General features: G+C 36.7%; 1 protein-coding gene across 3 annotated transcripts in view; it reads left to right on the plus strand.

Moving 5' to 3' along the window:
- Window positions 1-25,716, plus strand: part of ttll7 (tubulin tyrosine ligase-like family, member 7) — a 150,221-nt gene that overhangs the window by 38,774 nt on the left and 85,731 nt on the right. For all 3 annotated transcript variants that reach the window (XM_051673258.1, XM_051673260.1, XM_051673259.1), the window contains exons 9-10: window positions 1,617-1,775; window positions 22,519-22,613. In XM_051673258.1, coding sequence (XP_051529218.1) covers window positions 1,617-1,775; window positions 22,519-22,613 — 254 coding nt within the window. The remainder of the gene's footprint in view (window positions 1-1,616; window positions 1,776-22,518; window positions 22,614-25,716) is intronic.

The raw sequence follows: 25,716 nt of genomic DNA on the forward strand, positions 1-25,716 counted from the left end.
TGCATAGCACTATTGTAACGTGTGGTTATTTGCGTTACTGTCACCATCCTGTCAGCTTGGACCAGTCTGGCCATTCTCCTCTGACCTCTGTCATTAACAAGGTATTTCTGTCCGCAGAACTGCCGCTCACTGGATGTTTTTTTGTTTTGGCACCATTCTCAGTAAACTCGAGAGACTGTTGCATGTGAAAATCCCAGAAGATCAGCAGTTACAGAAATACTCAAATCCATCTGCATGATTTTATGCATTGCACTGCTGCCACACAATTGGCTGATTAGATAATTGCATAAATAAGTAGGTCTAAAGGTGTACCTAATAAAGTGGCTGGTGAGTGTATATAAATCAGAAAATTAAAACATGTTACATTATTGGGGCAGATGAGTTTGGTATTGAAAAGTGTGCAATTGCAATTTAATTTGTCAATCTGTCCGAGGTACACTTATTATAAGGGCTTTTCTAAGGATGTACACATGCATCAGGCATTTGAAGGGTCTCTTTTTGGTTGCGTTGCATCATAAACGCAATGTTTTTTAGGATGCTGTGTCAGGTTAAGTGTAGTTTGAAACGTAAAAAAAAGCGAAACTTAGAAAAACATGAAATACAAGTGAAACAACCAAAAAAACAAGAACATTTATTTTCTTCTAAAAATATTGTAAGTGCATTGTTAATGTATTTTAGTGATTTTGTTCTCATCATATTTTCATCAAGTATGTTTTAATTAAAATCATTTAATTATGTGTTGTGATACCTATTTTTCGCCATGTGATCGATATCGTTGGTGAAATCCAAAAAACACTTTGTCAGTAATTTTTTTGAAAAGATTAACACTGCTTGTAATCCAGTGCATGGCTCACAGGCCTCAATATTAAAGTCATCCTTATTTATTAAAGTAATTTCTCAGATGTTGAAGCAGGTCAGAGAATAGTCCTGGTAACTTATGTTAAATTCTCATTCATGTGTCAAAACAGACATGCATGAACACATTCAATCTAGCGAAGGACACACACCAAGACAAACACACACACACACACACACACACCCTGTTCTCTCTGGAGGAGCATCCGTGCTGGGTTCTAACCTGTTTCTCCATAAGTATACGTTTGGGGTCCGTAGGACACTGTGCAAATGCCCACTGGTTATCTCGCTCTTATACTTCTACACAACCTCTGTTTAATCATGCAGCGAGACCGTCAGGCCTGCCAAAGCTCCGATAAGGGCTGATACAGGCTGTCTGCTATTGTCTTCCTGTGCTCTGTAGCTGTTTTTCCTGTAGTGTGCTGTCAGTCTTTGACTGATCATGTGTCTTCAGGGAGCTGGGATTTTAATGAGTCCCTCATATGGGCTGTTTGCACATGCAATGAGATTTCACAAGCAATTTCTAGTAATGTAAAACAATGCAATGCAGTTTTTGCTATAAGAGTTATTCAGTGGTTCAGAAAAGTGAATTTAGTTTTGAGAAATGGTCTAGCACCATTTGTAGATGACACTTTTGGTTTTATATTTGATCTACTGCAATAAAATGCATAAATTTTTAAGTGTGACGTAAGTGTCCAAAAGTGTTCAAATGCTCTTTGGGGCCAGTGTATAACCAGAGTGTCTTGCGCATGCTTTTGCAGGAGCTGGTGGTGAAGACCCTGATAGTGGCTGAGCCGCACGTTCTCCACGCTTATCGAATGTGCCGTCCGGGACAGCCACCAGGGAGCGCCAGCGTCTGCTTTGAGGTGCTTGGCTTTGACATCATCCTGGATCGCAAACTCAAGCCCTGGCTGCTAGAGGTCTGTTTTTACATAACACCTTTCTCCTCTCAATTAATCTTTCAAAAGCCCCATTCCATTTTGTTTCTCAAGCTTAACTACGAAAACAGGGTCCATCCAAAAGTGCAGTTTTTTTCAAGGGCAGAGGCCCTAGACTTAAATTGCACTATTTATCAATAATCACTAGCTCTTAAATGGGGACATACTGTATTAAGTAAGCCAAAAGGACCAGTTGTTTATACAACATGTTAAAAATAAATGCTTCTTTTAGAGGTAAAGCTATACCAAAATATTAGGTAGGTTTATAAAGTGGCCTATAAAGTGTATTTATAATGTGTGGAAGTTTATGCTGAACAGAGGGAGAAACGTCTTGCTGCCTGATTCTGGATAGTACCAAAAGCTGAGCTGCCTTGTTGTCTACTGCCTACATAATTCTGAAGCCTAGTCATCATTGAATCTCATAACTGATTTACTGAAACACACTCACAAAACGAGGTTCAGTACTAAATATACAATAATTAGGCACGTCATAAAATATCGATATATCGATTATAGATCGGCACTTTATTTTATTGATATATTTTTGAGGCATCGATGTATTAACATTAGTCAAGAAGCCTAATTTGCGTGCTTTCCAACTCACTCAGTTGGGCTTCTGTTAATGACTGGCGTAATAGCGTTGGGAGACCACTAGTGGGTGATATAACATTTACTGAAGCAGGTTGCAGGGCACAGTATCACAACACAGGATGCGTATTTTAGAACTCCTTGCACAGGATGCAAACACACAAGTTACAAAGGTTTTTGTACGTCAAGAATGAAAGTGACATTGATGAGTTTGCAGGTTAGTGTATGAAAGTGGTTTAACTGCGCAAATGGAACAATTAGAAATTATTATTACATTTCAATGTATGTATCTATGAAGAGGTTTACTCTGAAAATGTATTGTGTAGGCTATATGAAACATGCATATAAACAATATGTCTTCCACTGATGGCTAGAATAATAATCTTTGCCCTTTTATAATGTTTTGCAATTTTGGATGACAATCATGTAAACAACATTTTCCAGTCGTTCCCCAGTGTGGGCATCCTTTAACTTTACAAACATAAAATGACTGCACTGACTGTGCCGCTCCACCATCTGTTTTTCATGGTTATTACTTAATTAAAAACATCTCTTATGGCAACTACAATTTTGGGTAAATTGTAGAGACACTAACCATTCGTAAGACCTATATCGAGGTGAATGTCAAATTTGTGAATTTCTTTGGCTAGGGAATGTGGCCGCCTTGTGTATTTCAAAGTCTTGTTATGTTCCTGTACAACAGCAAGGGTAAATGCTCTAAAAGCAGCATATTCAGGACTGACGTTCAGCATAAACACAGGGCTGAGTTTGCCTCTCTTTCCTCTCTTTCCTCCGTTTGACAGACACACTGCAGAAATGTAGGTCAGGACTGCGGGTTAAGATGGTTAGGATGCGGGAATGCTGCCATTCTTACGTGAGAAGTGCTGTTTGCTCTTCCAGAAAGTTCCATGTCAGGTTTTCGGGATCGCCCGCACTTCTGTGAGGCAGTTAAAGCTTGACCTAAATCTTTTAACCCAAACTTCTGGCTGCAGACTCCCTCTTACCAGCCAGTTCTAGGATGTAAAGGTTCTGGGAGGATTATTTTGTCATTTGGTTAAACCCTCAAAATAATTTGTGCTTTTTAAAGAAACTTTCATTTTTGGGCTTTTTGCAACTGTATATACAGAGAAGGTTATAGGAAATGATTAGGTTGATGGGAAAACATTGCATTAATGTCACACATGAGAATCACACTTTTTTTTTTTTTTTTTTTTTTTGCTATATGCAAAAACCCTCCAGATAATTTGCGATTTTTGTTGTTGTATTTTTGGCACTTTATTAATTGAGGCAATAAAGAGGGGACAGGAAATGATTCCTAAGTGGGATTCAAACCTGCATCAGAATAATTTGTGCTGTTTTTAGAATCTTCTTTTTTCAGCCTTTTTGCCACTTTTTATAGAGACTGGAGAGATTGGATAGGAAATTATTGGGGGAATTAGAATCTGCACTCACCCCGTGAGCACTACACTGTATTTTTGTCATTTGGATATATCCTCAAAATGATTTGTAATAAAGCTGCCGATTGAATGTGTTAATTCAATGTGATTAATAATATAAAAATGATTTGTAAAAAAACAAAACAAAAACAAATGTACACAATGCCCCCTGACCATACGTAAATTCCATAATAAGGATTTCAAATTTTCCTACCAACAGAGCACTTATAGCTTGAAGTATTACCTTAATGTTTTTGCAAGCAGGGGGCAGTCAGCACAACACAGGCAACAAATTGACAGCTGTTCAAAGACAGCTGGACAGAGTACAAAATAATGCAAATTTTTCAAACATTCGAGCTATATTAAATACAACGTGCTACAAATGCAGCATTCATGGCTAAAGATGCTGAAAACTACTGAAACGCGACACAACCACAGTGTAGTTTTCACATTTTTATGTGTACATAGAAAAAAAAAAAAAGAAAAAAAAAGCACAGCATACAGGACCATGATAGCATCCTGTGAGAACAGCCCTTGAGTCAACCTTAAATCAGCAGATTGACGAACTTATTTGCTAAATGGATTTCTGTGGACTTTATGCAAGAAATAAACTTGTGTTCAATTATATGGAAATAAAACAAACAATATATTGACTTTTAAAGTATTTACTATATATTATTATTATTTATAATTATTTTGAATATTACATATTGAATTATCTTTATTTTGGGGCATTTTTCAGCTAATATTGATATTATTAATCGCGATTGTATTACAATTATTAATTGTTATTAATTCAATTTTAAATTGATTATCATGTAATTAATTCAATAAAACAATTTAACTGATTGACAGCCCTAATTTTCCCCCCTCCTTTTTTTTTGGTAGAAACTTGACAATTTAATTTCTTTTTTTAAAATATTGTTTTCCAATAATTATTATCATTTGAAATTGCTGGGAAAAAAAGGGTCACATCACAGGCCAGATTCAAACCTGCATCTCCCCCATGAACACCATAGCTCAACATGTCTGGAGAACATACACTAACCACTAGGCCACAATTCACAGCTTTTATTTATTTATTGTTTTAAGCTGAGTCATTGGAAGCTTGTCACAGGGTTTTAGGAATGTCTGGTATTAAATGATGTACGTTCTCTGGCATTTCCTCATCTTTGTGTGCATCCCTGCAGGTTTGGGAGGAGAACACAAACTGTGGCAGTAGACGCAGTCGTTCAGCCTCAGTGCTAATGATCCCTCAGTGCTACTAGCAGCCCGCCACAAACTCCCATCAATTAACATCCCACAAGGTCCTTACTGAGGGGGAAAAAACCTGTTTCTTTTTCACGCTACATTTACGGAGCGAACATTTATTTCCGATTTCATATGATTAGTCAAGACGCATATTCACACTGTAGCGTCTGAAGGAGAGAGGCAGGAGGTTTGATTTTTTTTGCTGTCTGTTCTCTTATGAAAGTTTTAAAGCAGACTGTCGTAATCTTTAGAGGTCTGCAACTGTTCCTACATTTAATTTCATGGCTCATTCTTATCAGATATTCTATGAAATAGTCTTTCTTTCATGCAGAAATTACTATGATTGATCTAGAATTGTTATATATTCAAGTTTCGATACATCTGCAGGTCTCCTGATGTTCTCAAGGCACTTTTCTGTTTGCTGCAGATGCAACAAAAATTTTTAAAATGTAGCCGCCGCCTTTGACAGAGAAATGTCATACTCTCCTTTCTCTTCATCCTTTATCAACAGTGTCGTTCATGTTATTTTCAGGAAATTTTTCTTCTTAATTGCAAATGAGGCTGAAATGTCAGAAGGGGTTTAACAATACCTCTAAAACTGATAGCGTGCGCACACACACACACACACACACACACACACACACACACACTATGACTAACTACACTACACTAACTAAACCACACGCACCTGTTTAAATGACTCTAACTCAAAATTTCAAACACACATCAAATGCACATTATTAAAACACCAACACTAACGCACTCATTAAAAACATCATTGAAAGACCAACACACTAATACTCATCTCAAAAACACACATCAGTTACAGAAATAATAATATACAGTCAAAAAAAAAAAAAAAAAAAATCTAAAATGACAAACACAAAACACTTTAAAACACCAACACACACACACACAAACAAAGCCATAAAAACACTAACAAGCACATTCAAACACAGCTATAGTCACTCTAACACACACATTTTTAAAACACATTTTTAAAACAGTATTAACAAACTGCAGCACACATCAGCTACAGAAACACACACACTTTAACACACTCCAGCTAAAATCACACACCAGTTAAAATGACGCAAACGCACGCAAACACACACATTAAAACAACATCGTTAAAAAACAAGAATGCGTATTCGGACACACAAACTCACTAAAACAGCACTAACAAACACACCAGCTTAAATTACACTAAACCACGCTCTCCAACACACACTAGCTGAAATGACACATTGACTACAGCAAAACAAACACACACCCCCCCACACACACGGCTGTAGCAGCACTTTAGCTCTGGTCGTATAGCTAATGTTCTGAGGCTTTTCTCCTGATCTTATCTTCTCTGTGGTTTTTATTCTCCTTCCATTGACATTCAAAACATTTGAGTCATTGATACGAGTGCAGACACAAACATGGAAACCGGAGAAACCTCACTTTCTTTAGCTCGCCTCACATCATCCGCTAGATGCGCTGTGGCACCATTGTCCACATCTTCACCAGAGCTCATCATTAACATGTTAATCTGTGCGTTGCTCATTCGCAGGGCTGCTGGGAGGGTTTGTCCACTCCACAGGTCAGACAGAAGTGGCCAGAGGGACCTGAATACCCATTAGTCAAATGCTGTGGTGCAACATTGATATTGCTTCCCCCTGGGCCCTCTCGATCTTTTTTTCCCTTTCTTTTCTTTCCAGAAACTGCTCACACTGGAGCCGTTAAGCTGGCATGACGAATAATGCAAACGCACAGCGACAGAGAGACTCAATTCGCCTCTTTCAATGAATAGACCTGTGTCTGGGTGACTTTGAAATAATTTAAATAATTAATAGCTGTTACAAAACCTAGTGAGCATTTGAAGGTAAGAAACATTATGCTGCCTTCTAAGAAACCTAATTTTGACCAAATTCTAAGGCAGCATTGCATGTATCTTTTATGGATATGGAAATCCAAGAATGCCTTTGGACAGCACAAATGGTAGACAAGTCTACAGAAATGCGACTATTAATACACTTCTATTTTTTTCAACATAGAGCTGTTTAGCCATGATGTCAGTATGACAGATTGAAAAATTTTGTTCTTTATGACACAGTGTTGAGTTCTGCAGCCAGTATTGTAGCATTAGCTTAGCATCATGCTAATGTCAAACTCTATTGGCAGGAATTGTGAGTCGTGCCTCTTCTGAACTTTATGTGATGCACAGAGTTGCTGCTTTTGTAGAGTGTTCCAAATCAGTCATGAGGTTCCATGACAGTTAGGTTGCTGCCTTGGAGGGTAGCTGCCTATGTAGGCAGTAGACAGCAAGGCAGTTGGCTAGGTATTGGAACAGAGCTACACACACACACACACATGTTGGTGCAGCTATCCTTATGAGGACTCTCCATAGACATAATGATTTTTATACTGTACGAACTATAGATTCTATCCCCTAACACTAACCTTACCCCTAAACCTAGCCCTCTCAAAAAACGTTCTGCATTTAAAATTTTTCCAAAAAACATAATTTAGAATTATTTTTTTTAAGCGATTTGAATTATGGGGACGCTAGAAATGTCCTTATAAACCACATTTATAGCATAATACCCTTGTAATTACCAGTTTGTAACCTAAAAAAAATTTCCTCGTAAACCACCCAAACCCGCCCACACACACACACTGTGTCGCTGCATAGCTGAAATATCTTTTTCCAGTCAAAAAAGTAACACCAGGGATTCGCACACCAGGGTTATTGTACTAAATATCCTAAAAATAAAACTTTGGCAAAAACTATTGATTTAATTAAAAAAAAATAATTGTAAATGCCATATTTGATTTAAGTGCTTTACTTTATTCATATGATTTAATTTGGGAGTGAATAACAACTTATTAAAGACTTACTAAAGAATAGTTCTTCCAAAAATTTGAATTCTCTCATCATTTACTCAAGATTTATAGTGTATTATAGTATATTTGAGACAGCATAAAGGTGAGTAAATAATGAGAGAATTATACATTTTGGGTGAACTATTCCTTTAAATTTAATGCTGTTCATCACACAGAGTGATCCTATCACTTCAGAAGACTTGGAATATAGTGCATAAGTCATATCGATTACTTTCACAGTGGTTTTATGGTATTTTTTTGTCCTTTTTCGAGCTTAACAGACCAGAGTCACTATTCACCTATGGCAAATAAAACCTGTGAAAACTTTTAAAAGTACACAGTAAAACCTTGTGAGTGAGTAAAAAATGACAGAATTGAACTATCCCTTTAAAATAAAGTGAATTTAATAAAGCAAAACACATATACTCTCAGCAATGATAAAAACAATGTTCTGTTCTTCAGCGTGGGTTGAATGTTATTGCAGAGACTGTGCCTGCAATAAGGACAAAAAAGAAAAAAATCAAACAAATGGACTTTATTTGGTGTTTAGCTCTTGTGGAGGTTGTGTCCTTGACGCTGTTGGTTGTCTGACAGTTATTAGGGAAGCGGCGAGTGTCTAGGGATAGGAAGTGTTTGTCAATCGTGAGCCCAGTGCAGGTCAGTCAGAGCTTTCAGAGCTCATCGGCACGCCCAACATGGTGAAAGACACACTTATCTCATCTTTGATGCTCATCCCTCCCACTCACTTCATTTTACTATCTGTCCTTTTCTCTGTCTTTCCTTCATTTATGAGTTAAAGGGATAGTTCACCCAAAAATGAAAATAATTTTATCATTCACTCATCCTCATGTTGTTCCAAACCCGTATGACTTTCTATTTTGTAACACAAAATGAGATATTATTAGGTAGAATGTTAACCTCTGTCACCATTCACTTTCTTTGTGTGGAAAAAGATGCAAGTGATAACAAGATCTTAAAGGGGTCATGGCATGCCTTTTGAAAATTATTTTAGTATGTTCCTTGAGGTTCACTTACAATATTAGTAAATTTGTTTTGTCATATATTTGTAAAACATGATCATTTTCCACCCTCATTCTGACCCTCTGTCTGAAACGCCCGGTTTTGGTGCTGCTTCTCCTTTAAGACTTGACAGTCCCCACTGCTGGGCGGCTGCGGAAGTGAAAATGTAAATTAGGCTGTGATATGTTGTTTTGGGGGCGGTCAGATGAAAATGTCTACCACAGTGTGACATCACAATGTGGAGGAAGTAGAGAATGTGTCGTTTTGCCATCTTGATTTCAATAAATGCTTTTTTTTTTTTTGCATTGAGGAGGAAGTTTTGAGTTATGAAACTTACAGTATGTTTTTATGGTACAATGACCTCTTATGTCAAAAGATCAAGAAAAATTTGAATCCTCATGTCATGACCCCTTTAAATTTGGATGAACGATCCCTTTAATGAATTGGTCTGATCACAAGAACATTTGGTTTTTAAGACGTTGCTGAGTGCTCGTCTTAAAACAGTGCTCAGCTGCAACAAACCCATTGAGTTAAAAAACAAACAAACATAAAACTGGCTGCAGGAATTTTTAAGTTCTATATCTCTCCTGCTGTGGCACATAGACTTGACAAAAAAAAAGAAAAAAAAAAAGAAAAAAGAGAATCCATTACTGAGAGATTTAAAGATACAGAACAAGTGGTTTTTATTATTTATTTTTTTATTATATTTATTTTTTTCATTTTTCACATAAAATATTAAAGACCCTAAAAACACTTGCTTGATTTTGGAGTTTAAAAAAATAAGTTTAAATTCTCCCACTGAAATGCATCCATGTTTTTAAGAACTGTGAATTTGGTTATGGGCATTAAGAATTCATGCATGAAACAGAATGTTAAAACTGCCATTTTCCTCACGATTTCTCACAGGATGATTATAAATAATGCAACACATGCATCATGATATCACATTTCTTCTTTATTATGGCATATATGTATCCATATATGTATATTTACATTCACTGTTGGGTTAATTTGTTTTTCATTGTATGAATTTGCCATTACATTTCTCTGTTTGATTTTCTGCCCTTAATCATGCCATTAAAACACCATTTTGGTGTGTTGGAAACTCTAGATGGCAGTGTTGCTCTGTTGCACTGCTCTTTTCAGGTTTATTAAAAAATGATTACAGTGATCCATTCATCTGTCTGTCTATATCTGAACAAAACTAAATTACTTAGCTTTTTTTTTTTTTTTTTGTGAGGCTGCAGTAAAAAAGTAGAATCCTTAAGAATCCTTAAGGTCTACACCATGCTCTGAAATAAATCTCTCTATTATCGGAATGTTTATTTTAAGCAGTATGACAGATTGTGCATTTGGGAATCTCTGTTAGAGGGTCAGGTCACTACCTGGCCCTGAACATGCACAGAACCACTGATTGGATTTCAGTGCAGGAATCAGCCTCTTCGAATGTGACAAAAGAACAAAACAGTGATTGATAAGGATGTGAAATGCAATCTGTCCTTCACTCTTTGCAGCTGCTCCATTAGCAGAGCTCAGATCAGTATTTCTGAGTATTCAGAACATTGTGAATTTGAGTGTTTTGCTAATGTTGTTGTTTGTACATTGCTATACATGGCATGGCACATTCAGTACTGCTGCAGTAATGTATCGCATGTATTGCATCATGTAAAATGTACAAAATAGATAGGTATAGTAAGGTATTTTAGTACATTTTTGTGTCTTAAAAAAAGATACATTTCACACCTGAACATTTGAAACTCATGGATGTTCATATATGCACTCTATTAAACCTCTATTAAATATTGTGATTATTTCATAAAGTTTCTATTTGCACACTATAAGAATGCAAGATAGAACATAAAGGCAAACTCATTTTTAAAATCAAAGTAAACTTCATTTAAATGAATAATATGCATTAGATTGATTGTACATAAATCATAATCTTGTCAATGTGGTTTCTTGGATTACTGTCAGGCTTTGAATACACCAAAACTTTGGGCTAAAAGTTACTTGAAATTGAATTGCTCATTTCAGAAAATTGGAGTGAAATTAACTTTGAAGTTTTTGTGGCTTGTTTGATAACGATCAATACGCCACTATTTTTCTGCAGAATGTTTTTTCAACTTTTTGATCCTTCAGTTTAACAGAAATCCTCCCAAGCATTATTGTAAAACCTATGACGCCTGAGAAAATACCTAGTGGGTTGCAAAGACAGCATGAAATGGCTTGACATGTACCTGATCCGTGAATGCTATTTGATTGATGTCTCTACAGTAGATGTATACTGTAACACTTTACAATAAGGTTTCATTCATTTTCATTAGTTAATGCATTAGGTATCATGAACTAACAGTGAACAATATGTATTTTTTACAGCATTTATTAATCTTTGTTAAAGGAATAGTTCATCCAAAAATGAACATTCAAATCATTTACTCACCCTCATGCCATTCCAGATGTGTATGACTGACTTTCTTCAGCAGAACACAAATAAAGATTTTTAGAAGAATATCTCAGCTCTGTAGGTCCTTAAAATGCACGTGAATGGGTGCCAAATGTTTGAAGCTCCAAAAAGCACATATAGGCATCATAAAAGTAATCCATACGACTCCAGTGGATTAATGAATGTTTTCTTAAGCGAAATGCTATGTGTGTAAGAAATAAATCAATATTTAAATTTTTTTTTTTTTTTTTACTAAAAATGTTCACTTCTGGCCAGCTCATTGACAAGGGTTCAAATTGCCTCTCGCGTGATGTAAGCACGTATGCCTCCGCTGCATAGATATGTAGATACCTTATTAGCAGCTGTTCCTATGGACTGCGATACTGTTTCCACACAAAAGCAGTTTATGCAGCGGTCTGAGCAAGGAGTTCGGTCTGAGGCATCTCCTCCTTTCATTTGCATTCAGATGGATTTAAACAGGTCTCCTTGTTGACCGTTCCAAGATGGCTCCACAGTTGACGTAACCAAACCAGCCATTTGAGGCATCTGTGTATGAATATATATGCTCCTTTGTTGTAAACAACACTGCGCTTCATATTTCACATGCCAGTTTTCATGTGAACTTGCCAACGTGCTTACGTCAAGCGAGAGGCTGCGTGACCTCGACCCTCATGAATTTTTAGTAAAAAAAGTTTTAAATATTGATCTATTCCTTACACACACCTGATGTTTCACTTCAGAAGACATTCACTAATCCACTGATATCGTATGGATTACTTTTATGATGGCTATGTGTTTTTTGGAGCTTAAGAATTTAGTACCCATTCACTTGCATTTTATGGACCTACAGAGCGGAAATATTCTTCCAAAAATCTTCGTTTGTGTTGTGCAGAAGAAAGAAAGTCATACACATCTGGGATGGCATGAGGGTGAGTAAATGATGAGAGGATTTTCATTTTTGGGTGAACTATCCCTTTAATGCTAGTTTATAAATATATAGTTGTTCATTGTTAGTTCATGTTAGTTCATACTGCATGAACTAATTTTAACATCTACAACTTTTGATTTAAAAAAATATATCTTTATATGTTGAAATTAACCAAGATTAATCAAATTTATAATAAGGTTCCATTTGTTAACATTAGTTAACAACATTAGTTAACATGAACTAACAATGAACAATACTTATTAAGCATTTATTAATCTTAAGTTAATGTTAATTTCAACATATAGTTATACATTGATCAAATCAAAAGTTGTATTAGTTAACATTTGTTAATGCACTATGAACTAACATGAACTATCAATGAACAATTGTATTTTTATTAACTAACATTAACAAAGATTAATAAATGATGTAAAATATATATTATTAATTGTTTGCATGATACCCAATGCATTAAATGATGTTTACAAATGGAACCTTATTGTAAAGTGTTACCTAGATACTGATAGCTCATTCTAGCAAACAGGGAAAATCAATCTGTTTCACACTGGTAAGATTCCTCATAAATTGGTCACTAGTTAAACATCTACTATAATATAATAACATTTTTGCTATTTAAATGTTGCCTGTACAAAATTTTCTTTTGTCAGAATACACATGAATACACAGAAATCACAGTCAATGGTAGTTACAACCTCTACCATCAGAGATCGTTTGCCAAAGCTAAAAAGCCAGATTGGACCCCCTGATTTTGACAAATACAATTTTCTGTTTTTACATATTTTCTATTGAAACAGGACGTTTAGTTTGCATCACAAAAAAACATGATTTGCTAGTTGCTATTGCTTGTCAATGGCAGGTGGTTTTAGGGGGGAGGGATCCTCCTATCGTAGAGTGCATTTTATTGGACAAAATTTTGTATATGCCACTGTGCACTTGAGTCATCAATATTTTTGGTCCATTTTCCAGGAAGAGAGAGAGAGAGAGACTGTAAGTTTCAATTGTGTATATCTGCTTTTTTTTAAATCAACTTTTAGTGCACTAGTATAAACGGTAGATGGTCTCAAAGCTAACACACATGGACTAAAAGCCACAAAAGTCTCTACAGTAATTCATTAATCTCAGCATAGCTGGATTCTCTTATTTAACTCAACCACAACACCACAAGTCCCAGTAAAAACACAATAAATGTGAGTTAATTAAAAATCTGTTCAATCTTTTGATGGTGGCGAGGAGCCTTTGTAAAAATCCACTTGTGTCAGAACAATTATTGTCAAAAGACATTGAATTATTAAGGACAAAATCGAAAACATGGCTGACATCCTAAATCTGCGGGACTCCTGCGTGGTAGATCTCGATGAGGTGTCTTTGTTGCTTTGTGAAACGGACCATCTGCGGGGCAGCTACCCAGCAAGAGGTGACGTGACCAGTACGGAGGGCTCAGAAAGCGTGAGCCAGATCAGCTGCTGCTACGGTTACTGCTGCTAGGGTTACGGCTGGTACAGTAAATTCATTGATTTAGTCCACCGTTAGCCATCCCTGCCACCGAAACCCCCTTCAGTGCTTAGTTGTGATGTAAATATTATCTTACACTTCTCTCCTAAGCGATCACCTCTCTGAGAGAGATTAACATCGGAGTGGGACAGCTCTATTAACAACACAGTGAGGGGCCGACTTTGTCTGCTGTCATCTCTCCCCATGGCTGCCATCTTTCTCAAACCGTTTGTCCATGCTGACGCTGAAACAAAAATGCAGTGTGTCTTAACCACGGTAATTTGCAAACCTAGACTCTAAACCAATTTTTGCCATATCGGAGCTGGCAGCAGAGTGAATGAATGCCTCTGGTGTTTATTCATTGAGTTTCATAGGTGGAATACAAAGGAGCATATTATTGTCTGAGGTGAAGAAAACACTCTGTGTGCCAGCATAGCAGGATGTTTACCTCCTGATAAATGATGCCGGTAGGTAAAGGAAACGTTTACCAAAAAATGGGATGTCTGTAATCATTTTCTCACACTCATGTCTAGCCAAACCCTTATGACTTTCTCTCAACTGTGGAACACAAAAGGAGAAATTTTGATGAAAGTTCATGCTGCTGTTTTCCACAAAATGAAGGAACTGAAGTTTCTGTTGTTTGTAGAGTTGACAACATCCTTTTAACGCAGCAAAATCCTCTCATCTTCCTTTCTGTCCACAAAAACCATGTGTCATGGTTTTTTCTTTTAGATTTGTATATAAGTTGTCACATCTAAACATATGTGAAATAATGCAAATGTGCAATTAAAGAGAATCTGGACCGCTTGAAATATAATGTTAGCACACAGAATCGAACTCAGAGCACATCTGTCATTTAGTGCACCACATAGATAGAATTTGTGCATCGGGCGCAGAACCGCTCTGAAACTTCTGAAAATACAATACACTGACCCCGTTTACATGTATTAAGCACTACACACTACAGACAACAGCTGCACACATAAGCACAGCACAGTGGGCAGTGTGTTCAGACTATTTACTGTATTTATTTAATTAAATCGCAGCCCTCGCAGTTTGATAATTGCACTGAGCCATTTCGCGATTTTGATTTTATTTGGATTAATCGTTCAGCCCTTTTCCCAAGTCTTCGGAAGCCTTACGATAGCTTTGTGTGAGGAACAGACAACAATTTAAGATATAATTCACTGAAAATCTTCCCATCCACTGCAACTCTCATATCTCATTCGCACTTCCGCATACACAAACTTACCATGGCGTGATTGGTCATGTGACATGCGGGAACCAATAGAATACATATATCTGCATGTTTTTAGCATTGCAGGAAAGTGAGTAAATAGTATATTTTAACATTTTGAATATAATATTATTTGTTTTTTGAGATGTATTACTTATTAAAACCAGAAGAATTTGAGGGTGAGATCATATCTGGTCCGTTGCGGTGTCAGTAGTAATTTAGCATGCTCAAAGCCTAGTGCGATCACGGCTTCATTGTTGAATAAAATAGCTTTTTCTAGGACACTGATATGACTGCAGTGTACATTATTTCAAACATAATCATCTAAAGTTCTCAGTCATTTAGGTAATTTAGGGGTAAAACTTTTTTAAGTGGAAAATGTTACCAAGTGCTTTAACCCCAGGTTGCTCCAATGGGAGCATTGTCTCGATAGGAAGTAATCTTTAGATAAAAGGATTTATTATACAGCTGTTTTTGTCACTCTTTGTCAAAAACACTACATTTGTATTTCTTGAATTTAGATAGTTAGATGTATATCAGTGCATATGAACTGCAAAAGTGGTCAACATTACAAATAACACAGCATTGAGAAGTCAAGTAATGAGTGTATATTACCATACATCACAATGATTGTACAGATATCATGAGCTGGACTAATTTCCTGCACTGTTGTTCAGTTACACAGAGAGAATAAGTCTGGCATCTGATGAATTAGCTGGCGTTGGCAGGAATGCTACAGATTATACTAATGCACTGAAAGACGTGCTATTGCTCAATTTTCTCTAATTAACTGCTCAAATGACTCTGAATGGTTATAAATGATATAATTCAAACAAGTATGTAAATGAGAATGCAAAGGTTTGGTTCTCATGAGTTCAGATTGTGCTATTTTGCCAGCCAAACAAACCGAACAGAGGAGGAAAATACAAAACATGAATACATGTCCGATAGTGACACTATATTTGTGAATTTAATGATAATTCTGACCCGGTAAGCTGTCAGGCTTCCAGTGTGGCAGCGCTTTAATAAAATAGCTCACCTAAAAAAAGAAAACTCTGTCATAATTTAATCACCTGACTTTTGTTCTAAACCTATATGACTTTTTTTCTTGGAACCAAAATGTGCATTTTTCACTCTTTTTTTATATAATACAAGTAAACGAGGACTGGGGCCATCAAGCTCCAAAATAGCAAAAAAGCACCATCGAAGTATAATAAATGTGGCCCTTTTGACTTGAGCACTATATTCTAAGTGTTCTAAAGCCATACGATAGCGATAGTGTAAGGAACAGACCTAATTTAAGTTGTTTAAATATAGCACATGGAATATAGTGAATATACAGAAGTCGTATGGACCACTTTTTGATATAGACTGGATATTGGTAGGATGGATATTCATAATAAATTCACTTTTTTTTCACACACAACCATGATTTCTGAATTTTAAGATCATGGGTAGGACTGACTAATGGCAAACCAGAAAACTTGCAGGCTTTGATTTCACACAGGATTATTTGAAGTCCCTTACATGTAACTCATGTCAGGTCTGCAACATAGCTCTCAACAAGCTTTATGCACCTTTTTGACCTCTACGTGAATAGCATTTCAGATAGTGTCATGGGAGGGCTATTTTACAAGGTACACCGACTTTCTGTGATGCATCGGTTTTCTCCGAATGTCACAAAATGCCCTTGAAATTGTGTTGTACAATTCAATGTATCTAGATGTCAGAGATAGTATAGGAGGAGAAGAGGAGCCATTCATAGAAAAAATGAATGGAAGTGTAATCACAACACTCAATATGGTGGCTGTAGTAATGAAAGTCTGTTTTATCAGTTAAATGAGCCAGCTGCCACTTAGAGGACAGGGCAGGAATTTTTTTCTGAAACAGTTTTGCATGCCCTTGCAATACGTTTTGCATTCCCTTGCAATAGTTTGTGTTCCCTTGCAATAGTTTTGTGTTCCCTTGCAATACATCTACCACGGTTTTACTACAGTAACCACATTTTAAACTTGATGTTTGTAGTAAAACATTAGTAATTATACAGGAAAACAAAAAACATAATTTTGTGGTTATTAGTTTTACTATACAAATACCATTATACAAATACCACAAGATTAACCATGATTAATCTATAGTAAAACCAGTATACTGTATTAAAACATGGTTTCCACCAAAAAAACATAGTTTCTTAACTTTTCATAGTACTACAATATTACTATAGTAAAACCATGGTTTACACCCCAACTCCCACCCTCCACCCCCACGCAAAAAACAAAAAACACGGTTAGCCTACAACAATCATGCTTACTACAATATTGCTATAGCAAAACCATGATTTCTGCCAAAAACAATGGTTACTACATTCTAAAATATTACTATAGTAAAACCACTATTAATCTATGGTATTTTTGTATAGTAAAACCATAATAACCACAAAATTAAATTTGTATTACCATAGGTGCTGTGGCACCTATTGTTTTTGTTAGTATTCTTATTATTAGGGGCCAAGCACCGAAGGTGCTGTTGCACTTATTGTTTTCGTTATTATTATTATCATTCCTCCCAAATGGGAGTCTATGGCAGCCCATAGAACCGTATGCAATGTTGTGGCTGTGTGGTGCAGTGGATAGCACATTGAACTGCAGAACTTGAAGTTATGGTTTTAAATCTGTCTGGGGGCAATGTGATCTATACTTGCTCTGTGAGATCTTTGTGTTGTGCAGTGGTTGCCTTGCTGGTGCTTGGCCCTGTAGTGGCTGCTTGCAGCTATATTTATTATTATTCCTCCCCAATGGGAGTCTATGGCAGCCCATAGAACCGTACACAGGAAAATTATTAAATTTGGCACACTGGTAAGGGTGGTCATGAATAGCCCCCATACCAAATTTGGGGTCTCTAGGACATACTCTATACGCATGTCAAAGATTCACTTTTCTTTTGTGCATATCTTTTTAACTGTTTTCCCTAGAGACACAATTATTTTTTCAAAAAGTCTGATTAATCTCCTCTTGATGATTCCAAAGGACCCCTTACATTAAAACTCTGCCCATTACAGTGGCCGCCATCTTGGATTATGCCATTCATTGTTTTTTTACTACTATTCCTTCAAATATTACCCAATTCTGCCAAGCAAGGTCTCAAAATAATGTCCTGACTGAGCCGCACAGATTGAATAAATACATTTTTTTTTTTGCCTTTGTTGAAAAGTTACGCATGATCATAGTTAATGAGGTGGCCTTGAAAACGGATTTGAGGCTATATCTCAGGAATTCTTTGTCCTATCGAAATGAAACTTGGTAGCATGAGGACCATGGTCTGAGGGCACATGCAGAGTTTTGCGACAGCGCCAATTATGGGTCAAGAGTTGTGAACAATTGCTTTTTTTACCATAACTTTTGAACCGTATGTTCTAAAATTGTGGGTTTGGTATCTGTGGATTCCTTAGGTCATGTGGATTTCATCGATACCAGATTTTCCCATATCGGCCATACTGCCTCTCCACCATATTGACATTTATTAAAAAATTATATATCTTTTAAATACATTGTCCGATTTCAAATAAAATTGGTATGCATCATCAACATCATGTCCTAATGTTACTTAAGCAGTTTAGAGATACTGCCACCTATAGTTCAAAAGATAACCGATAATTGTGTGCTGACTCTAACCTCAGGAAGACTCTTTGCCTCTCAGTGGGCAGGTCAACTGAGTGGCTTAGTATATTAAGCACTGGTTTATAGTTTGAAGGGTTATGGGTTTGAATCCCCACCTCTGTAAAGTATTTGAGTGATTTTTGTATTGTGGTTACTGAATAGTTGCTGGGCTTTTCCACAATCAAATTCTGAATTTGTTCTCTGTTGAAAAGTTGCATGAATGTAAAGTTGATCATAGTAAAACCTGTGTTCGGCTGTGATTCTTTTAAAAGGATTGAGAAATTTGGAGACAGCAACACATGTACTTCAAAAGTACACGGTCTGTATAGCATGGTTATCATGCTACATGTTATAATAGCTTAGCATGCTAATCGGTTAGCATGCTAACTGTTGGGTTCTCATTTTGAATACTTTTTTAAATTAAAAACTTGCTGACTCTCAGCTTGGTATGTTTCTTTGTCACCTGTGGCAATGTGGTCCAGTGTGAGGGTGTACCATATCTGTGTGTTGTGGACATCTAAAGGTTGTTGGTTCAAGACCAACTTGGGACAACTGGAATAACTGAGTAATTGTAAAATACATCATGACTAGCTCATTCTTTCTTTCTGTTGTGTTTGAAATCAGCCATATCAGCATACAAACATTTAAAAAAACATTTTTTACTCAAAACCTGCTGAATCTCATCTTGGTATGTCTTTTTAGCACCTGTTAAACTTTTCTGTTTCTGTCACTTTTTTTGGTGACTTGTGAAGTACGGTGGGGTTTATTTGTATGTCATATTCATGCAATGTGTTGTGCTTACTGTGGTGTAATGCTTGCCATTTCAGAGATTTTTGAATTCTGTTTAATGAATTTAATTTTTTCTCCAAGCAAATTTTTATTTTCTCCTTTGCTGAAAAGTTACATGAATATAAAGTTGATAATGGTAACAGCTGTGCTCGGCTGTGCTTCCTGTAAGCTTGGTATGTCCCTTTGTTGACTGATAACTCTGTGGCTGTGTATTATAATGGATAGCACACTGAACTTTAGAACAGAAAGTCATGGATTCAAATCTGTCCTGGTGTGCTGTGATCTGTGAGATCTTTCGGTTGTCTTTAGTGTTATGCAGTGGTTGCCATGCTGGTGATTGGCCCCATAATGGCTGCTTGCAGCTATATTTATTATTAGTATTATTCCTCCCCAAAGAGAGACTATGGCAAAACATAGAACCAAACATAGGAAAATGATGAAATTTGACACATTGATAGGGGTGGTCATGAATAGCCTCCATACCAAATTTGGGGTCTCTAGGACATACTCTGTATCACCACCACCATGTCAAAAATTCACTTCTTTTGTGTGTATTTTTGAACCATTTGGCCTAGAGACACAACTCTTTTTTTGTCTGATTACTCTCCTCTTGTTGATTCAAATGGACCCCTTACATTAAAACTCCACCCATTACAGTGGCTGCCATTTTGAATTATGCCATTCATCGTTTTTTCATTAGTATTCCTTCAGACATTATCTAATTCTGCCAAGCAAGGTTTCCAGACTGAGACAGATTGAATAAATAAGAATTTTAATTTTTACCTTTGTTGAAAAGTTGCGCAAAATCATAGTTAACAATGTGGTCGTGAAAACGGATTTGAGGCTGTATCTTGGGAACACTTTGTTCTGTCGAAACGAAACTTGGTGTGCTTCATCAGCACCATGATCTGAAGGCACATGCAGAGTTTCATGACAGCGCCGCCTATGGGTCAAAAAATGTGAAAAATGGCTATTTTTGCTTATTAACTTTTGAACTCTATGTCCTAAAATCATGGGGGCGGTGTCTGTGGATTCTCTGGATCATGAGGATTTCAACGATATCAATTTTCCCCATATCAGCTGTATTGTCTCTCCGCCATATTGAATTTAATAAAAAAGTGATATATCTTTTAAATACATTGTCGGATTTCAAAGAAAATTTGTATGCATCATCGACATCATGTCCTGATGATACTTAATCAGTTTTGAGACAGCGCCACCTAAAGTTCAAAGATAACCCACACTTGTGTGCTGACTCTAACCTCAGGAAGTCTCCTTGCCACTTAGTAGGCATGTCAACTGAGTGGCTCAGTGTGTTAAAGCATTGATGTATACTTAGAAGGGTCTTGGGTTTGAATCCCACTTGGACAAATGTGAGAGTTTACATTATATTGTACTGGAGGTCTTTGTAGTTGTTTACTGAATAGTTGCAGGGCTTATCACAGATAATTTCTGTTTGCAGGTATATTTCTTGTTCTTCTTTGTCTTAGTGTTGTTCTTATGATATATAAGGGAGTGATATCTTTCGAAAGGATTGCAAAGTTTGGAGACAGCATCACCTGTAGTTCAAAAGAACATAGTCTGTTTAGCATTGTTATCATACTACATGCTATGTAATCTTAGCATGCTAATTGGTTAGCTTGCTAACTGTTGGGTTTTTTGTCTTATAAGGCTATTTGATCACAGTGCTAACCATAGGCAACATTAGCTTAGCATGCTTATCAGCTAGCATGCTAATCAGTTAACATTTTCCATATGAGCCATATAGTCTCTCCACTATATTGAATTTTATAAAATTGGTACGCATCATCAACATCATGTCCTGAGGATAACTGAGAAGGTTGGTGACAGCGCCACCTATAGTTTAAAAGATAACCTACACTTGTGTGCTGACTTTAACCTAAGCAAGTCTCTTTGTCAGTGAGTAGGCATGTCAACTGAGTGACTCAGTGTGTCAAAGCACTGGTTTATAATTCAAAAGGTCCTGGGTTTGAGTCTACAAATAATTTTGTAGTTCTGGTGATTTTTGTATCGGCTTAATGAATGGTTGCTGGGTTGTACCACAGTCAAATTCTGAATTTGTTCTCTGTTGAAAAGTTACATGAATACAAATAAATAAATAAATCTTAGCATAGGATGTTCCTCTTGGTGTTTATTAGCCCAGCTAATTTGCATTGGAACACAAAATATTGTGAGGGAATGCAAACTTATTACGAGGGAAAGCAAACTATTGCGAGGGAACGCAAAACCTATTGCGAGGGAATTCAAACTACTGTGAGGGAACGCAAAACTTATTGCGAGGGAATGGAAATTGTTGCGAGGAAGTGCAAAAATGCCAAATGCATGATTTGAGCTAAAGAAACAAAATCTGTCAGATTTTATTGCTGATTTTAAATGTGAAACTTTTGCTCTTTCCCCATTCAAATCAATAGGAGCTGTTCTTGTATGCCTATTACCTACATACTGTAGAATATAACTGCCCAGTGACGTTAACAATATGACAACTGTCTAGATTGACTGGCCTTAAAGGGATTTTGTAGATATGTACAGAATCAGACTCTTCCATCTTGTTTTGATTTTCGCATCGGCCAACGTATTGAAACATTGGCTGCATTTTGAAAGGTCAGAGGCAAACAGGGTCAAAGTTGAAATTTTTGGATTAAGCATCTGGTTACAGCACTTGACCTGAGTGCAACATGGCCCAAGGGGTAGTGCTGTAGCTTTATGCTTCACTCCAAAAGTGCTCAATTCATTACATGAATCATGTGAAAGTGCCTTAAAGCTGAAGTGTGTATTTTCTGCGCCACTATAGGAATTGCTAAAATAATGACAAATAGGAAACAGCTTTCCTGAACACTTCCTTGTCTGAATTTCCTCGACTGTTTCCACTGTGTTCTCAGTCCCTCTTAAAAGTTGGAGTTAGCTTCAGGTTTTTAATCTAGAAAGAAAACAATATGAAAGCAAAAACATCTCTCTCATTTTTCCCCCCTACAGATCAATCGTGCTCCGAGTTTTGGGACTGATCAAAAGATTGATTATGATGTGAAGAAGGGAGTTTTGCTCGACGCCCTAAAACTGCTCAACATCAGGTATGAAGCAACAATCTCTCCAGAGTCCCATTAGAAAGAGAACAGAAAAAGTTAATCAGAAAACTCGCACTCCGCTGTCACTCGTCCACTACTCTTCTGTATTTTAAAAAGTATTGATTATTTTATCTCCACTCTAATGTTACTTGGAGTATTCGTGCTCTTGCTGTAGCTATTGTTGGATTTGAAAGAACATCGAAAAGGATTGCAGACTTTTTGTTTATTGTGAGCACATGAAACGCAAGACTTGCAGTTGTTGTGGCCTGTTGTATTGTGGAGCTATTTTCATCTTTGGCTATGTTCAGAATAGGATACTAACATATTACTCTTACCATTTCTGCAGTATATGGTATTGTATTTCTAGTGTAATGAATGAACAGGAAGTTCCCTATCTGTCACTCACTCGACATTGTGTCAATGTAGTGACACTAGGGGTCACTCTTGGGAGCCCCAGACACCTCTGCTTTTTTGAAAAAGAATTGGCAAATGGAATTTGCATGCCACTCCCCCTGTCCCTATTGTTGGGCAGTCGACTTGTTCCTGTAGGACCGTTTGACGCTCATAAGAGCATTGGGGGAGGTTACGTGATGGCCTGGTGCGCTGGCTACGAGGCACACAGCGGTCTGCCCATCACACGCCGCCAATTCACGTAACACAGTTCAGATAGTTGTGGCGTTTTGTATAGTGACACCTAGTGTCACTACATCGACACAACATCGAGTGAGTGACAGATAGAGAAAGTCATAGTTACTTTCGTAACCTCCGTTCCCTGATGGAGGGAACGAGACGTTGTGTCTCTCTTGCCACAACGCTGAACTACCTGCTGAAATGGCCGGGACCTGGTCTCGGCTCCTCAGCACAAAACCTGAATGAGTGGTTGTATACCAGCTCCTTTTATACCCGTATGTCCGGGGGAGTGGCATGCAAATTCCATTCGCCAATTCTCATTGGCCTCTTTTAAAAAAAGCAGAGGTGTTTGGTGCTCCCAAGAGTGACCCCTAGTGTCACTACATCGACACAACGTCTCGTTCCATCCATCAGTAACCATGACGTTAATATAGATCTGATTTTTAACACCTTTTATTTTTGAAGACATTTTACTCATTGCAAAATAATCATTTTGATCATTTTCATTTTCAAGATGATAACTGGTTGTTGCATACTACACTTTTAAAATAAAACATTTAATGTGGAAAAATGCTTGCTTTATAACTTGTATTTATTTAGTACATTTTATAAGTATATATAAAGTATTTAACAAGTAAGTAGTAAGCTATTATTTAATTCCAAACATAGTCAGTGTGTGTATGTATTTTTTCATGTGTTTGTTGGAGGTTTGAAATTAATCTTTAATAAAATTCAACAACTTTACAGCTCAAATAATACACTAGTTTTACAGAAAATTTAACGTAAGTGCTTTTATAAAATTATAAGCTTCACATTTCTGCCTTTAAACCCTCCAAAAAATGGCCCCATTAACTTCCATTGTAAGTGCCTAACTTTAACCTTGATTTTTTCTTTTTTCTTATTTTCTTTTTTTAAAGAAAAGGAGGGATGAGTCGAAATTACTTTTTGTGGTAATCAACATTATGCCCCCAATGCTGTTGATTGAGCTTCACTTGAACTGAACCCCGAATATTCCTTTAAGGATCAATATTCTCTCCATGGATTTGGCATTTTATCACCTTTATGATGACATATTTTCTAACCATATAAAAACACACAGCGTGTCATCATTTTATGCCAAGTACTCTACCACTCAAAACTTTGGACACCCCTACTCATTATTTATTATTTCTATTGTTCACATTTTAGAATAATTTTGACATAATCAGAACTGTTAAATATCACAAATGGAAGTGGAGACCAAAAATGCTAAACAAATATTATATTTAGCTTTCGTCACGGTAGTCACCCTTTGCTTAGATTTCAGGTGGGCACATTCTGGGCATTCTCTGATGCAACTTCATGGGATGCATCCTTGGCATGCTTTTAAACTTGTTGACAGTGTTTCCATTTAAATAAATACAAATAAATCTAAGTAAATACATTAATTTCTAATGTGAAATTTGAAAATAAGTGTTGTAAATAAATTAATATGTAGGCACAACTTATATTTGTCAGCAAAACCAATTTCAAGAATTTAAGCATAAAGGCTAGGGTATGCTTCCTTTTTCCACATGTCGTTATGTCTCGCACACTGTTGGGCAGTTTAACCTTTCAAAGTATACTGTTTTTAATGCAAGCCTGTACAATGGTGATCGATGTATGTGCACTACGACTGAATTGTGATAATTTTTAGTACAGTTAACACAGATGCATACAGGTGCGCAAGCTTACAAAAACTGGGCAGTGTGCGGACAGCCTGCACGGACTGTGCTGAGGACATGCATGCGGAAAACTGAAGCAAATTTAAACCCTTTAGATCAAAAGTTTTTTATGGTCATGAGAAACATAAATTCAGTGTGTTCAAACTTTTGACTGGAAATGTACTGCAATTGAATAAAATTATTGAAATAAATTAGATCATGTACAAATGTAGCTATACATAATGCGCAAGATATCAGAATCAATACACATTCTTCTAGAATACAGTACATTTTACATAATTGTCCTACTCCTTATGTTAGATGTGTCTACCATCACAGGGTCTGTTCTAAAACTTAGTGAGCTGCCCTGCTCTCTGCTGCCTTCATAGGCAGCTGTCATCTATGGCAGCATCCTAACTGAAATGGAGCCTCATAAGAAACCGATTTGGAACGCACTTCATAGGTAATGTGGCAACTCCATGTGTTATTCAGATAGCGTCACATTCAGCACATGGGAGACTTGACTCACAACTGCTTTCAAAATAGGTGACACGAGAGGAACAATGCTGTACTCTAATGAGCATAAATACGCATAGCACACACACATTTTGGGAAAAAAAGTCAGTTTTCTATCATATTAAACTATTAAAAAAATGTATCTATTCTTTTCAGTATTCAATGGATTATAAGTATATTTATAATCAAAATTTCTCATGTTTCATCCGCCATCTTGGATTTATTTTTCCACCAAGCTAATAACGCTGCATTCTGGGATCGCATACCCGGGGTAGGCAATG

The sequence above is a fragment of the Myxocyprinus asiaticus genome, chromosome 35, assembly GCF_019703515.2.
Source record: "Myxocyprinus asiaticus isolate MX2 ecotype Aquarium Trade chromosome 35, UBuf_Myxa_2, whole genome shotgun sequence".
Lineage (NCBI taxonomy): Eukaryota > Metazoa > Chordata > Actinopteri > Cypriniformes > Catostomidae > Myxocyprinus > Myxocyprinus asiaticus.